Source organism: Cicer arietinum, chromosome 3, assembly GCF_000331145.2.
Source record: "Cicer arietinum cultivar CDC Frontier isolate Library 1 chromosome 3, Cicar.CDCFrontier_v2.0, whole genome shotgun sequence".
Taxonomy (NCBI): domain Eukaryota; kingdom Viridiplantae; phylum Streptophyta; class Magnoliopsida; order Fabales; family Fabaceae; genus Cicer; species Cicer arietinum.
Genome location: NC_021162.2, coordinates 25490893 through 25507821, shown reverse-complemented (window position 1 = coordinate 25507821; position 16929 = coordinate 25490893). Strand labels below are relative to the sequence as shown.

Below are 16929 nucleotides of genomic sequence, written 5' to 3'. Positions count from 1 at the left end.
CAGGATCATCCTACCGGTTAGTACCCTGGAGATGGGAAAGTAGTTAGTCATACTTGACCAAAGCTGTGTCAAGAGGATCTTGCGGGGCGCGTGGAGATCACCAGGGTGGTGTAGTTTTGTAGCATGATCAAATTAGGTGGTTGTATAAGGACTAGATGTCTTTCTCTTGGGATTGTATTTATTTTATTTTGGAAGATTGTATATATGCTTAAACTGTCTGATGACTTTTTTTTTTAATGGGTCCATGTTCCACATTTTGATGTGATGTGGGGAAAGTAGAGATTCTTGGGGCAATGCTTTTATGCAGGTGTCTGCCGAGAATACTCCAATGGTATGAACTATGTCTGATAGGTCTCATATCCCCGTTGTATTTTTCTATTTAAATACTTTGGATTTTGTTTCAAAAACTATTTCCACTGTTTGTAAATATTGTTGACTTTTGTCGTTGCGTTACGACTTAAATATTTATCCAAAAGTATTTTCTTCTTTAGTTCTTCATTTTTATGAATTTGTTTAAAAAAAAAAAATACACTCACGCTGTTAAAAATCGGGGTGTTACAAAAAGCCAACGTCTTCGGTAAAAAGTCAACGTGTTGACATGGTCAATGCCTCTGATCATTCACTTTTAGTTCTGGTGGTTTCCTTTGTCCAACAAAACCAAAACTTGCTTCTGGTGGTTGCCTTTGATCTAGTAAAACTTGCCTCTAGTCCTGCAATTATGCCTTTGATTGCTCCATGTCTCTAGTCAAGTGAAGTTGATTATGGTCCTTACTTATGATCAAACAAGGATGCTTCTAGCCATTGTCTGGTCAAAAAAAGTATGTTTCTAGTCCTTGATTCTGGTCAAGAAATCATGATTATGGTGTTTGCTTCTAGTACAACAAACTTGATTATGGGGATTGTCTCTGGTCCAATAATTGTGTATATGGTTCATTAATTGTGCCTCTAGTGCTCCTACCTCTAGTTCACTAAACGTCCATCTGGTTGTTCTTGCTTCTAGTCAAGTAATTATACCTTTAGTTGTTATTTGCCTCTGATCAAGTACAATATGTTTCAACAAAACTGAAATTCTCGAAACACTTAGAAAAATACTAAGTCTCAGTTTTATGCTCAACGACTAGAATTGAACTCAATGGTTATAATTTTGAAGACAATGAAGCACCATGCTGAAGGAAAAACACACCATAGCATACCATACCATGAACGACAACAAGACCATTCCTTGAAGGACATTCAACCATACTTTGAAGGACAAAAGCAATGCTGCAAAGGTTTCTATAGATAGAACCCGATTATGAATTCAAAAAACAAACACGATCACAACAACCTACAAATTCATTCAAAGTAAATTAATCTCAAATCAGCAAGCAAATACACTAAGTTAGAAAAAGTGTCAAATTTTTCTAAGTGTTGAGAAACAAAAATATGAGAGCTTATATTACAAACACACTCTAGTTAGAGAGAAAACTTTGAAACCCACAAACACTTTTTATTTGTAACTAAGTCCAGTAGTGGTTGATTGTGTTCCTCAACGGCTTGACGACACTAAACTTAAAGTTGAGAAGACTTGTTAGAACTTGTAAACTCAGTCTAGTAGTGGCTGTCATTTCCTCAACAACTTGACTGTACAAAGTTAGAGGTGAGAAGATTGAAAAAAGTCATTGTGGCAAACCAAGTGTTTAAGTGTAAATTTTAATCATAGTGGATTAAAGCCTTCCAAAGAAGGAACTTGACGTAACTATTAGGTTAGTAGTGAATCAGGATAAAATTACTGAGTCATTTATTCTATCATTTTTGTTTTATCACTTTAGTTTTAAGTCATTCAAAATATTTACAAAATTTGTAAACACAATTCAAACACCCTATTTCTTGTGTTTCTTAACCAATAAAGATATGATTTTTTAATTTACAAATTTTGGATTTTAATTAAAAAAATTGTCTTAATTGTTATTTGGTCCCTAACCACATCACTTGAGTTTTCGAGTTTTAGCATTAGAAATTTTAATGAATTTAAACTTCTTTGTTTTGATTTTGGGTATCTTAGTTTTGTATTGAAGTACAGTTGTCTAAATATAAATTTTCGAAATTTAGATTTTTGGCATCTTAGAGCATCTACAACGGTGAACTTAATATGGGTTCTTTAGATGGGGTCTACTGGGCCACATCATCTTGAAGCAGTTCACTCATTTTCTACTCCAACGGTGAACTCAACATGATTCAAGTTCTACTATGCCACATCACCTTAAATCAACTCATTCATTTTTTACGGTTTAACTTTTAAAAAATCATATTATATTCCATTACTTTAATTTATACATTAATATTTAATTTTATTATAACTTAAAATATTAATTAAAATGGAAAAATAAATAAAAAAGTACGTTAATAAAAATTTTAATAAACTTCTATAACAAAAATTGTGAAGAAAAGTATGAGTAACAAATTGTTTCTATTAATGAGTTAACAATCGTAATTAAAGGAGAAAAAAAAGGCTAACGATAGTATATTAACTAAAAAAAAGCTAATGGTTACAAAATTATTATTATTTAATAAATTAAAAAGAAGTTAACGGCTATAAATTAATAAAAAATGATAAATTTATTATTATTAATAAATTAATAAAAGGTAGCGGTTATAATTATATTATTATTAAATTATAAAAGTAGATAGAAAAAACAAAAAAAAAAAGGTAACCGCTATGAAGCACCGTTCCTTCCTGACAGTACCGTGATGACACCTTGGCACAACTCCAACGGTGAACCCACAAAAAACTGGAAGTTAAGTAATTACACGCTGACGGACGAACTCATTTTCACTCCCGTTGTAGATGCTCTTATAGTTTTTCTTTGAATTTGTAGAAATGAAAAATAGTTAGTTATTTTGGTTTTGGTTATGCGGTTAAGGTTAACAAGGATCCACATAATTAGATCGTGTCTCAAACTTCCTTCAGGTTGGGATGTTGGTTGAATCAACATATCTCTGGTTTGAATCACTACCAACAGTAACATGAATATTAGAAACTAATGAATTTCACAAAGTTATCGGCTTTTGCTCATTGTTGGTTAATTTAAGGGCATGATCATATGGAGCACCATTTTCCGCAATCATGCTCTCACACCAAAGTAAATGGACCATGGACGCCATCAGGTTGTGAAGTCTTTGGAGGCGATGAAGAAAATTTGGTCCCTGATGTTGAATTTGAAGCACATCAGGTGGATCAACTCTTTCTTTTTCTATGGTCAAACATTTTGGTCACTAGTTACATCATTGTCAAGAACTTTCCATGACTAGTCTTACAAGATGCATGACATTTTAATAAGACATTGCAAGTTTTCACGTCATTTGATGACAAAAATGAAAATGTTCTTTCATGTAAGCATATATGATGATGTATGAGATGAAGATTTATGATCATTGATCTTATTGTTTTTTGTTGCATTGGTGGGTTTGATATGACAAATTTATCTATCATTTGGGGATGCATTTGTGAGTCTTATTTTTTATCTCTATTGAAAGGAACCTTACGTAGAAGAGAAAAAGAGGACATCCTATTAATAAGATAACATGGTATGTTATTTGATCACTGTTAATGAAATGATTATTTATCGGAAAAAAACATGTTATATTTTTTTATATAATAAAAAACACATGTTATGTAATAACACCTTGTTATTTTCACTTCAACATTCTATTTTTCAAAGTCCTTCCTTCTTAAACTCTCAAACAAGCCCAAAGAAACCGTTCTTATTTTAAGTGTGATTTTAAAATATCTTGGTTAGAATATATACCCCACAGTCACACCATACTTGACTTAATAAAGGCTAAATTTACGCATTTAATTCCTTAACTTATTGAGTTTTCCCTTAGGTCTCTTAACTTAACTCTTTTTTGTTCTGTTTTAATTTTATAACTTTACTTGGTTAGCGATATTAGTATTTTATGTTAGTTTTTAGCTAAAAATGTTAACTCGAACTTCCGTGTCATTTGGTGTGAGTGAAGTTAGAAACAGTTTTCTACTTTAGTCATTGATTTGAAAGAAAGATTGACTTTGAGAATTGTTGGATATTTTCAGATCTAGAAAATTGCAAATGAAGATGACAGATGAATGGAGCAAAAGAAAAAAAAATAAGTTAAAACTGTTTTTCACTTTGGTCCCACTTCATCCACCTTAAATGACGCGTATACTAAAGTTAACATTTTGGGACTAAAATTAATTGAAAAGACTAATATAACTAACGAAAATAAAAGGAATGAGATGGAAAGAAAAAAAATTAAGGGACCAAAGTGAATAAACAAAATAAGTTAAGGGACTAACTATATAATTAACGAATTCCCACTAGTAAGATAGTTTTCATTAGCAAGATAAAAAGATAAAACATTGTTCAATGAACAAATTCTCACTCTCGATACACATGCATCAGGAGCTCTGTTAATGTCAAGTATGGTGCAGCTGTAATGTCAAGTATGATGCAGTTGTAGGGTATATATTCTTACCAGGATATTTCAAATCACACTCGAAACAAGAACAATTTCTTACGGCATGCTTGAGAGTCAAAGAGGGGATGACTTTGAAAAAAGGAACAATGAAGTGAAAATAATGAAGGACTTTGAAAGAGGGTTTTGGCAAAGCTTAATTTTCTTTATAATACAAAATTCTCTTAATTTAGAGAAACTTAAAAATTGTATTGGAAGAGAACATTCTCAATATTAAAAAATATTAATCATAAACATTCATTTATCATTCTTTATTTTTTCCCTCCCCTCCACTCAAAGCTTTACCCTCAACTTCCCTCCAAACTCCCAAACAATACCTTAAGGGATGTTTGAGAGTTTAATTTTAAAATATTAAGTCTATTTTATTATATATTTGATATTTCAAAAAAAATTGAAAGAATAATATTATAAATGATTATATAACATCTCAATTTCACTTTATTTATTTTAAGAAATATTTTATAACTTCCTTAATTTGAAAAAATAATATAAATTATCTCCTCCTTTCCAATACCCAACTCACAAACATTAATTAGAGGTAAGAAGATGCACTTGATATGAAGAAGCATTTTTCTCTTAAAATCAAAGCAAGGAAAAATGGTGTACATAGTAGCAGTTTGACCGATTTCGATAAAAATATAATCTATCAAATTTATGAATGAAGGAGAGAAATAGTCACGGTTTTACAACACATACCCATCCCTGAAAGACAAGACATAGTACAAACTGTGCAGTTTTTTTTTGGAAATTGGCATTACTCTTTCCAATGCTTTCAAATTCGGTTTGGAGAAACAATCTCTATGTTACTTACTAGTTCGCCAACATTGAAAAGAGACCTACCACAATTCCAACTGCAATCAAAACACGAATTCATTACCTTTACAAAATGTCGGCGAGATTACAGAATGTCGGCGAGATTATTGCCGATCAAGCCATTAGAGAGCTGCAGAAACAAGAAATGTGCGAATTCTTTGCAAAAGCTCAGCTTTTACAGAATCAGGAACTGAGGCTGCAAAGAGAAGTTCTTGGTTTTGTGAGAAAGAAATTTTGGTGCAAAGAAAAACCAAAGCCACAATACAGTTGTAAAGTTTCTAATGTTTAAAGTCATAATACTCTGTTATATGAGAGCCTCTTAAAATATTTTTCAATTGATTCATAAACAAAATAAAATGCAGAATTCCATGTATGGCTTAGTCCTCATGAATTGCTTTAACCAAGTTATGCAGAAAAGAAGTATATCAGTGAAGCAATTAAAAATACCTCGGCCCTTTGGAGTGATTACGTGTACAAGTTCATCTACGGTAACATTATCTCTCCCTTTCTTCTTCACAAAGGCTCTGCAGAAAAAAGTATGATTAATTCCAACTTTGAGAAGTGATACCAAAAAGAGATGTGTCAAAGTATGAAAAGGAAAGGGTGGAATCAAATAGAAAAATACAACAGTAGGATAGGAGTAGATAAAAAAGCAAGGTGAATGAATGTACAGTGGATGGGAATATGTGATAGAAGAATACTAGCAATGTCCTCTTAAATACATTCTTTGCAATTGATTCATTTCTTGAAAAATCAATACATTTTTAAGAGAGATTAATTTCTATGAATTGATAGTGCAAATTTTTTAACTCATACAACTAACCAAATTATATCATGACACCACTTCATCAAGTTAGTTTGTAAAATATCTTTACATGTATCTATTTGATGAGATGTGATTGCATGCATGTGTAAAAAAAGTTTTGTACTGAAGGTGTATACAAATTAAATCCTTTTTACTTTTAAAAAGTGATTAATTTATGAGACAGCTAAATTGACATTTAAAGAAAGGGATAAAACAATGTAAAAAAAGTATATATCTAACTTTTCTTAGATATGTGGAAACTAAAGCTCATGCCACTGAACCTAGCACTACATTGACAAAGCAGACATCAAGCCAAAAGCAATTTCAGTATTCAGTAATATCTTATGCCAAACAACATATGTTTAATAGAAAAAACATGGCATTATATATTATATGGTTAAACAATTAAAGAGACATTGGACTATGATGAATCTTCAATAAGCCAGTACAGCACAAAAATAACTAGAACATGTTATCACACACTTCTAGTTTCATTTACAATCACAAGAATATGAAATATAAACTAAAGCTTATAATCACAAGAATGTGTTTGACTCATGGCTCCTTATAAGTAAAAGCCCCTATATAAAAATGTAAGTAACCTTTGTGATAATGCTTGTAGAACTCAAAATGGGGGAAAACTGAATTCTAAAATAAGCATGAGAATGACTAACTAAATTAAAATTTATAATTAGAATGGGAATGAATACTTAATCTAAAATTTACCAAATACCAAGTGCAGAATCCTATATCTTCCAATATAGCAGAGACAATGGAAACCAGGGCATCATTGAATTTATAATATAACAAATAAACCTGAAACCTCCATTCTTTTCTTGCAAATAGAAAATCAGGATATAACAAGGAAAAATAAAATCGATGTAGGACCAACACTTCAACTTCATATTGAACGACTATCTAGTGTCTGAAACAACACCGACACACACATGTGGTTGCATTCAATCATTTCTATTTTCTTAAATTATTATCAGTGTCTACAACGAATTTGGATTCCCTGGAGTTAGGAGATCTCAAATTCTCGCAGTCAAGACCTCATGGACTTTTTGATCGAGATCAAACAATACAAAAAAAAATGCAAACTTTATTTATTTTAATTTTATAACTGAAAACCGAGCTTGAATCTAGACAGTCCAATCTCGATCAAACGGCTTTCGATGGCCCAACTAAGTAAGTGCGGAGAATCCCGGCTACATGGAATTCCAAGACCATCTATAAGTAAGTGTCTACAAATCAGGGTCGTGTTTGATGTCAGTGCTCCTTCGAATTAAATAAATAAATAAATACCTGCAGAGAGCTTTCATTTCATCCTTCCAACCACAATCGACAAGCCTTTCCCTTAAAAGTTCCATCAACCGCTCCTTCTCCCCAGTCTCAATAAACTAGCAAGCAATCCAAAAACAAAAAAATTAAGAAAGAAAAAAAACCGTTCAAAGAACCATAAACTAATCTAACAACCCAACAAGTGAAAACTATCTTAGGTCCCATTTGGATAAACAACTTAATGGTCTGTAACATAAGCTCATACAAGTATTTACGTGTGAGCTATTTTTATAACAAGAGATAAAATAAAGACAAATTATGTTCATATAAGTTGTTTTGATAAGCTATTCTAAAGAGCAATTAGAAATCAGCTGAAAGAAGCTTTTAGTCATATCATAACCTATTTTTGTGAGGTCTTCTAAATAGTCTCACAAATACTTATATCAATATATTCAAATATATAAATTCAAATGAGTTAATCCAAACACGCCCTTAGTTACTTAAGTCCTTGAAAATTGAAAGAAGAAAAAAAGTGAAAACCTTGATGTTGATGAGTTCTTGAAACGTGGGTTCCCTTTCTGGGAGATTTTCAACAACATCTGGTGTTGGGGGTCGATTCACCGATGATTTTGGCTTCCTTATTAAATACCCAAAAAAAAGAAACGAGAAAAATTAATTAGGTGAAACTATAATCTCAAAATGTAGGGCAATATTTTTTGTTATTGTTTTGATTTGAGGTGGTGAGTGCTCACATGTTTGAGAGAAAAAGAATGAGTTGTTGAATTGAAGTTGTAGAAATTGAAAGAGTCGAGAACAATGGAGTTGACCGCTTGGAGAAGCCAAAACGCACTGTCGCTTATGGTTATGCCCTATTTCTTCTTTGTGTTCCCAACTGGGTGCGAATCTTCCCTTTTTTCTTCTACCAGCGGCTTCAATTAAACGACGGGTGCTATTATGCAACTCTAGAGTCTGTCACTCTCCCCTTATTTTGTATTCGAATTTTTCCTTTCTTTTCTTCTTTCAGGCTAAATAAATGTTTTGATCCTTTAATTAATTTTGGGCAGTTAATCTTTTCAAAAATATAAGTCTCGATTCGAATTAGAAACAAGATATATCCTAACAATATATCGAAATTTGTCATTTAAGTTTAAGTAATAAACACTTTAGTATCCTATGACTTTAATTTGTTAATGAATAATTAATGACTTTTAATTTAGGTCTTGCAAAATTCAATAAATTTGGTTTTAATCTTTGCAAAATTCAAAATATTTAATTTTAATCATTGTAAATTAATTTTTTGTTTTAATTTTTGCAAATTACAAAAAAATTGATTATAGTCATTAGATAATTAAAAAATAAATTATTTTACTCGTGTATACGATTTTTATAATAAATTATACTTAGTGTATTATTATCATTTTTATTTAAAAATTTTAAAAAAAATTGACTAATTGATTAATGACTAATATTTCTCTTGTGTATAATTACATGTTTAATTAGTTTCCTTAGTGACTCATTTTTTAAAAAATAACGTGAAAAAACTATAATAGATGTATTATAATTGTTCTTATTTTTATTTGATGATATTTAAAAAATATTTATTAATTTTTTATTGACAAATATTTATCCGTGCAGGGTTTCTATAATACATTTGTGACTATTTTTTTTTTTTTTGAAAAATTAGAGTGTGAACACATTACATAATTGTTCTAATTTTTATTTTTATGATACTAATAAAATACTAATTTTAACAAATTCGTTTGTAACAAAAAATTTGTCTCCTATATGATTCTATAATAAAAAATAAATTATTAAGAAATCATATATGGGTCAAACTTTTGTCACAAAAGAATTAGTTAAAATTAATATTTTATTAGTATTATCAAAATAAAAATAAGAACAATTATAATATAATAACTATAATATTTTCACAATCTAACTTTTTTCATGTTCTTTATTTGAAAATAAGTTGTTAAAGAAATTGATGGAACGTATAATCATACACGGGATAAATTGATATGGGTTTGAGTGTTTCCATATGATTTGAAGGATCTAATCAAATGATATTTTCAAATAAAGTATTAAAATAAAAATGGAGAGCACAAAGAAGAAAATATGGAGAAGAAATGAAATTGTAGAAATTGCCACACTCCACAAGGAATGATAAGATCAAGGTAGAATCACCACAAGAGTAGGAGTCTCTTGATTAGATCCAAATTTGGTTCAAAGAAGAACCTTAGAGAGCATTTCTCTAATTTCACACTAAGTGTTTTCTTCTTTCAAAAAAAGTTCCCCCTATGTCTTATAATAAAAAAAAGAATATATAGCCTAACACAAAATAACATGGTACCTAGGCTAGACGCAACTAATGACATTGTGTCTAAGCTACCAAATATTTAGGCACACACACAAGTCAACATAATTTTTAATTATAAGGTATGATTATTACATTCTAAAATTAAAATTAAGTCTTAAGATATTTCTATGACCAAAAGATTAATATAATATGGATCAATCTTTTCATAGGTCTTAAGACTAAGAAAATTAACAACATTTTTCTCTAATTGTTCTTTTAGCTTCCTAGCCTTCCCTCTAGTCAATGGTCCTTCCGCTCCTAATTCTTGAAGCTCATTAGCCTTCATGTAGGGTTGGTCCACATCATTCCCTCCCTCTTGAAGAGAATTTGTCCTCAAATTTAGGTCCTCATCAGTTGTTTCAACTACATCACAAGGAGACAAGTCACTAACATTAAATGTAGCACTAACTTGATACTCACCGGGAAGGTCTATCTTGTATGCATTATCATGTATCTGCTCCAACACCTTGAAGGGGCCATCACCCCTTGGTTGAAGCTTAGATTTCCTTAAGGAGGGAAACCTCTCTTTCCTTAAGTGAACCCAAACCCAATCATCGGGTTCAAAGACCATTCTTTTTCGAGTCTTGTTGGCATTCTTTGCATAGTGTTCCATTTTCGTCTCAATATTGGTCTTTACTTTAGCATGTAGGTCTTTGACATACTTGACTCTTTCTTCGGCATCCCTAAGCAAAACATCATCACTAAGAGGTAAAGGAAGCAAATCAAGTGGAGTTAGTGGGTTAAAACCATATGCAACCTCAAATAGAGAAAATGATGTGGTCCCTTGTGGACCTCTACTATATGCAAATTCAATAAATGGCAAACACTCTTCCCAAGCCTTTGGATTTGCATGCAAAAATGTTCTAAGCATGGTGCCAAGAGTTCTATTGACCACTTCGGTTTGTTCCCTCCCTCTTGAAGAGAATTTGTCCTCAAATTTAGGTCCTCATCAGTTGTTTCAACTACATCACAAGGAGACAAGTCACTAACATTAAATGTAGCACTAACTTGATACTCACCGGGAAGGTCTATCTTGTATGCATTATCATGTATCTGCTCCAACACCTTGAAGGGGCCATCACCCCTTGGTTGAAGCTTAGATTTCCTTAAGGAGGGAAACCTCTCTTTCCTTAAGTGAACCCAAACCCAATCATCGGGTTCAAAGACCATTCTTTTTCGAGTCTTGTTGGCATTCTTTGCATAGTGTTCCATTTTCGTCTCAATATTGGTCTTTACTTTAGCATGTAGGTCTTTGACATACTTGACTCTTTCTTCGGCATCCCTAAGCAAAACATCATCACTAAGAGGTAAAGGAAGCAAATCAAGTGGAGTTAGTGGGTTAAAACCATATGCAACCTCAAATAGAGAAAATGATGTGGTCCCTTGTGGACCTCTACTATATGCAAATTCAATAAATGGCAAACACTCTTCCCAAGCCTTTGGATTTGCATGCAAAAATGTTCTAAGCATGGTGCCAAGAGTTCTATTGACCACTTCGGTTTGTCCATCCGTTTGAGGATGACAAGTAGTGGAAAATAACAACTTGGTACCTAGTTTAGCCCACAAGGTTTTCCTAAAGTGACTCAAGAATTTAGTATCCCTATCCGAAACAATGGATTTAGTTATACCATGCAATTTTACAACCTCTTTGAAAGACAAATTTGCAATATGACTTGCATCATCAACTTTATGACAAGGAATGCAATGTGTCATCTTAGAAAAGCAATCTACATCAACAAAAATGCTATCACGACCACTCTTGTTCTTGGGTAGCCCTAACACAAAATCCATGGAAAAATCAACCCAAGGAGATGAAGGAATATGGAAGAGGGGTATACAAACCATGAGGCATGCTTTTAGATTTAGCCTTCTTACAAACTATGCATCTAGAACAAATTAAATGCACATCATGCTTCATTTTAGGCCAATAAAAATGTTCATGAAACATGTCAAGAGTCTTATGCTCCCCAAAATGACTCATTAAACCGCCCTCATGCACCTCTCTCACGAGCAATCCTCTCAATGAACACTTAGGAATGCATAGTCTAGTGCTCTTGAACAAATAACCATCATGTCTATGATAAGAGTCATGTGCCATAAGTTCACAATCACGAAAAAGAGAAGCAAAATCAACATCTAAGGCATACAAATTTCTAATATTATCAAAACCAAGAAGCCTAGTTTGAAGAGTAGAGGTTAGTGAGTATCGTCTTGAAAGTGCATCGGCTACCACATTAGCTTCCCATTTCTTATGTTTGATGACATATGGAAATTGTTCTAAGAATTCAACCCACTTTGTGTGTCTCTTATTTAGCTTACCTTGCCCTTTTAGATACTTTAAGGATTCATGATCACTATTTATCACAAATTCTTTATGAAACAAATAATGTTGTCAAGTATACAATGCTCTAACTAAAGCGTATAGTTCCTTATCATAAGTGGAATAGTTCAAGTGTGCTCCACTCAATTTCTCACTAAAATATGCAATTGGATGACCTTCTTGTAGCAAAATATCCCCTATTCCAATTTTAGATGCATCACATTCAATTTCAAAAGTTTTTGCAAAGTTAGGCAAGGCCAAGATAGGTGCATGCATCAATTTTTCCTTTAAAGTAGTAAATGCATCTTCTTGATCTTATCCCCACTTAAATGCAACATTTTTCTTAACAATCTCATTCAAAGGAGCGGTCAAAATACTAAAACTAGGCACAAAACGCATATAGAAGCTAGCAAGACCATGAAAACTCCTAACATCACTCATGCATTTAGGTGTTGGCCAATCCCTTATAGCCTTAATCTTTTCTTCATCTACTTTAACACCTTGTGCACTTACTACAAATTCTAAGAAAGTAACCTCACTTGGAAAAAGTTCACTTTTCTAGGTTAGCAAACAACTTCTCTTCTCTTAGGACTTGTAAAACACTCTTGAGATGCTCAATATGATCATGCATGTTCAAGTTATACACAAGAATATCATCAAAGTAAAGAACCACATATTTTCCAATGAAGTGTCTTAAAACATGGTTCATCAATCTCATGAAAGTACTAGGGGCGTTAGTTAGGCCAAACGACATAACTAACCATTCATAAAGGCCAAACTTGGTTTTAAAAGCCGTTTTTCATTCTTCGCCCTCTCTTATCCGAATTTGATGATAACCACTTTTTAAGTCAATTTTGGAAAATACACATGCATCATGCAATTCATCTAACATATCATCAAGCTTAGGTATATGATGTCTATATTTTATGGTAATGTTATTAATAGCACGACAATCAGTGCACATGCGCCATGTGCCATTTTTCTTTGGTACTAAGATTACTGGCATGTCACAAGGACTAAGGCCCTCTTGAACCCAACCATTTTCCAAAAGTTTATGGACTTGTCTTTCAATTTCTTTAGTTTGTTCTGGATTACTTCTATAAGGAGGCCTATTAGGAAAATAAGCATTAGAAATCAAATCAATGTGGTGCTCTATGCCTCTAAGAGGATGTAGGACATGAGGAAGTTCTTTAGGGAACACATCATCAAACTCTTTTAAAAGACAATTCAATGAAGGAGGAACATCATCATGTGACGTAGACAAACATAAATCATTGCAATATAGAAAATATATCGATTGTCTAGTCAACAAAGCTTTTCTAACCACACGATCTCTAGCAAATAAGTTTTCGACCCTAAGTAAAGAATTTTGGTTACTTGAGCCATGAGTATACATAATATATTTTCCTTTTTGTTCTTTGATCTCTTTGTCCCTCTTTAGATTCCATTGAGTTTGATCAAGATAAACTTCCTTAAGACTAAGAGGTAAAATAGACACTTTATGCTTTTTATGCACAAAAGAGTAGATGTTAGTGTGACCATCATGATGAACTTTTCTATCAAATTGCCATGGCCACCCTAACAAAATATGGCCGACCTCTATAGGCACAACATCACACAAAATTTCATCATGATGTTTGACAATGCTAAAATTTATCAAAACTTGTTTATCCACCAAAATATCAACATGGTCCTTTAGCCATTGAAGCTTATATGGCCTCAGATGTTTAATGGTTTTCAAGCCAAGTTTTGTGACTAATCTAGTGCTAGCCACATTGGTACAACTACCACTATCAACTATCAAAGAGAAAACTTTTCCATCAACAAGACTTCTAGTATGAAAAATATTTTCTTTTTGAGAATCATTATCCTTAACTTGGACTCCTAATAGTCTTCTAACCATGAGAAGATCTCCTTCAATAGGAGCCAATTCATAGTCACTCCCTAGTTCACTTGGGGATGATTGTGAAGAGTAAGAATAAAAGGAAGAATCAGTTTCATATACCTTTTTGGCCTTTGCAATCATAGACTTTTTATTTGGACAATTATATGATATGTGAGCTCTTCCTAAGCATTTAAAACATTTAATTGAAGAATGAGTGAAGAACTAGGAAGATGAGCTCTAGGTTTAGAAGACTTACGTTCTTTGGCTGCCAATGGAGAATCACCCTCTCTTTTATGTTTGTTCCAATATGAGGAGTCTTTGCTTGAGGAATACTTTTTATAAGTACTTTTTCTCTTCAATTGTTGTTCAATGGTAGATGACTTATGAACAAGCTCCTCAATATTCATAAAGTGTTGCAACTCAACCACATATCTAACCTCATAGCTTAGGTCATCCAAGAACCTAGCTATTATGACATCGTCATCCTCTCTAATGTTGGAGCGAATTATCAAAGTCTCAAAGTCCTTATAATAATCCTCCACACTCTTGGAGCCTTGTTTCAACCTTTGTAGTTTTTGATGTAGCTATCTTTGATAATGCGATGGTACATATCTCTTCCTCAAAAGTGCTTTTAATTCATCCCAATCATCTAGTTGCCTAGCACCACATCTCCTCTTTTCCTTGACATTTTGGTCCCACCAAAGTAGAGCATGATCCTTAAAATCTAAGTTAGCCAACTTAACTCTCATATTTTCTCTAATATCATGAGCTTCAAACAATTGATATATCTTAAGCTCCCAATTAATATATGCTTCCAGATCACTTTTTCCATGAAATAAGGGGAACTTAATTTTGCCACTGACATATGTATCATCATGTTTTTGGTTCCTCCTCTCATTTCCATGACAATCTCTATGGTTTCTCTCATGATTTCTACTTCGTCTTCTACTTCCCTCGATTTCAAACCCATCTTTATTTTGAGAAGACCTTCATTGTATTCTACTTCCCTCACATGACAATCTCTTTGATTCAAAAACTCTTATCTCAAAGCATTCATTTGAGTATTCAATATTTTTGTAAAGTGATCCATAAGAAAAACGGTTCTAGGAGAAAAGGGGTTTGGTTCACTTCCACTCATGATTTCAACAACAACAAACAACAAGTACCACAATGATCAACAAATGACAAAAACAAGTGAACAAACCAAGTGATATTTTCAAATAAAGTACCAAATAAAAATGGAGTGCACAAAGAAGAAAATATGGAGAAGGAATGAAATGGTAGAAATCGCCACACTCCACAAGGAATGATAAGATCAAGGTAGAATCACCACAAGAGTAGGAGGCTCTTGATAAGATCCAAATTTGGTTCAAAGAAGAACCCTGAAGAGCATTTCTCTAATCTCACACTAAGTATTTTCTTCTTTCAAAAACAGTCCCCCCTATGTCTTACAATAAAAAAGACATATAAAGCCTAACACAAAATAACATGGTACCTAGGCTACACACAACTAATGACATTGTGCCTAAGCTACCAAATATTTAGGCACACACACAAGTCAACATAATTCCTAATTATAAGGTATGATTATTACATCCAAAAATTAAAATCAAGTCTTAAGATATTTCTACGACCAAAAGATTAATATAATGTGAATCAATCTTTTCATAGGTCTTAAGACTAAGAAAATTAACAACTTGTTTCTCTAATTGTTCTTTTAGTTTCCTAGCCTTCCCTCTTGTCTATGGTCCTTCCGCTCCTAGTTCTTGAAGCTCATTAGCCTCCATGTAGGGTTGGTCCACATCATAAATGTTTGTCATTAATCAATTAATTAAAATTAATTGTATATCTTATAAATAAAAATTATAAAAATTATAATACATTAATCATAATTTATTAAAAAACCTTACACGGGAGTAAAATAATTTTTATTATTATATAGGGACTAAAATCAAGTTTCTTGTATTTTACAAGGACTAAAGCAAAAAAAATTTACTTTGCAAGGACTAGAACCATATTTCTTAGATTTTGCGAGGACTAAGTTTAAAGTCATTAATTATTCGACTCTTTAAAAACTACCAATATTAAACATTATGGACTAACACGAAAAACATTTACATTTTATAGGGAGTAAAGTTAAAAGTTTTATGTTTCAGAGACTAATATAATTTTTAAGCCATTAGTTTTTGTTCCATTTTGGTCCCTTAACTATAGTTCTTTTAATCAGTTTGGTTGTTTCCGTCAGTTTTAAGTTCAAACTGTTAAATTAATTATATATATCAAATTAGTCTTGTGACTAGGATGTCTGACTCACTCATTTAAAAGTCAAAATTAAAAAATTAGAGGGGTGTCTGTGAACGAAAGAAGGAAGAGGACCACAATGAAAGAAACAAGGAGAAAGACAATGACGATTGGTGTAATCGACAATAGTAGATGATGAGGACGTCGTTGAGGCCAAGTTCTCTCATTTTCCATATCATTGATATGTTTAACTTTTTGGGTTTTTTTTTTTTTTTAATTTTAGTTTTAAAGATATTGTTTCTTCTGTTTAGCATTGAAACAAAAGTTTTTGTTTTCTTTCAAAAGTTAGAGTTTTATTTATAAGCAAAATGCATTAAAGGGAGTATAAGAGGTACTCCAAACTCATTATAAATACAAAGAATTTGTAAGACCCATAATTTTAAAGTACACTTTATGCATTTTTATGTATTTTGGATTTTGGCTCGGAGGCTTTTTAGCCAAAGTTAATAATATTTTGGAGTTTATATGATCAAGAAGTTATTTTGATGCCGTTTAGATTTACTCGTCGATAAATAAATTAAAATAACTGCGGTGAATCTTTTACGAAGAATTTAATGCGTTACGGGTGAAATGGTAATTTAACAAATATCTAGATATTTTGAGATATTTGTTAAGTTATATTTAATATATATATATATATATATATATATATATATATATATATATGTTTGGTT

General features: G+C 32.1%; 1 protein-coding gene and 1 pseudogene across 1 annotated transcript; both read right to left on the bottom strand.

Moving 5' to 3' along the window:
- Positions 1-5052: 5052 nt before the first annotated feature.
- LOC101502529 (transcription and mRNA export factor ENY2) lies at positions 5053-8404 on the bottom strand. Its single transcript, XM_004513565.4, has 5 exons — positions 8146-8404; positions 7934-8030; positions 7418-7512; positions 5755-5831; positions 5053-5503 (listed from the first exon to the last, which is right to left on the bottom strand). Coding segments are annotated over exons 1-5 (345 nt in total). The 5' UTR covers positions 8148-8404; the 3' UTR covers positions 5053-5429.
- Positions 8405-9864: 1460 nt separating this feature from the next.
- On the bottom strand, positions 9865-14703 carry LOC105852806 (uncharacterized; annotated as a pseudogene).
- Positions 14704-16929: the final 2226 nt, after the last annotated feature.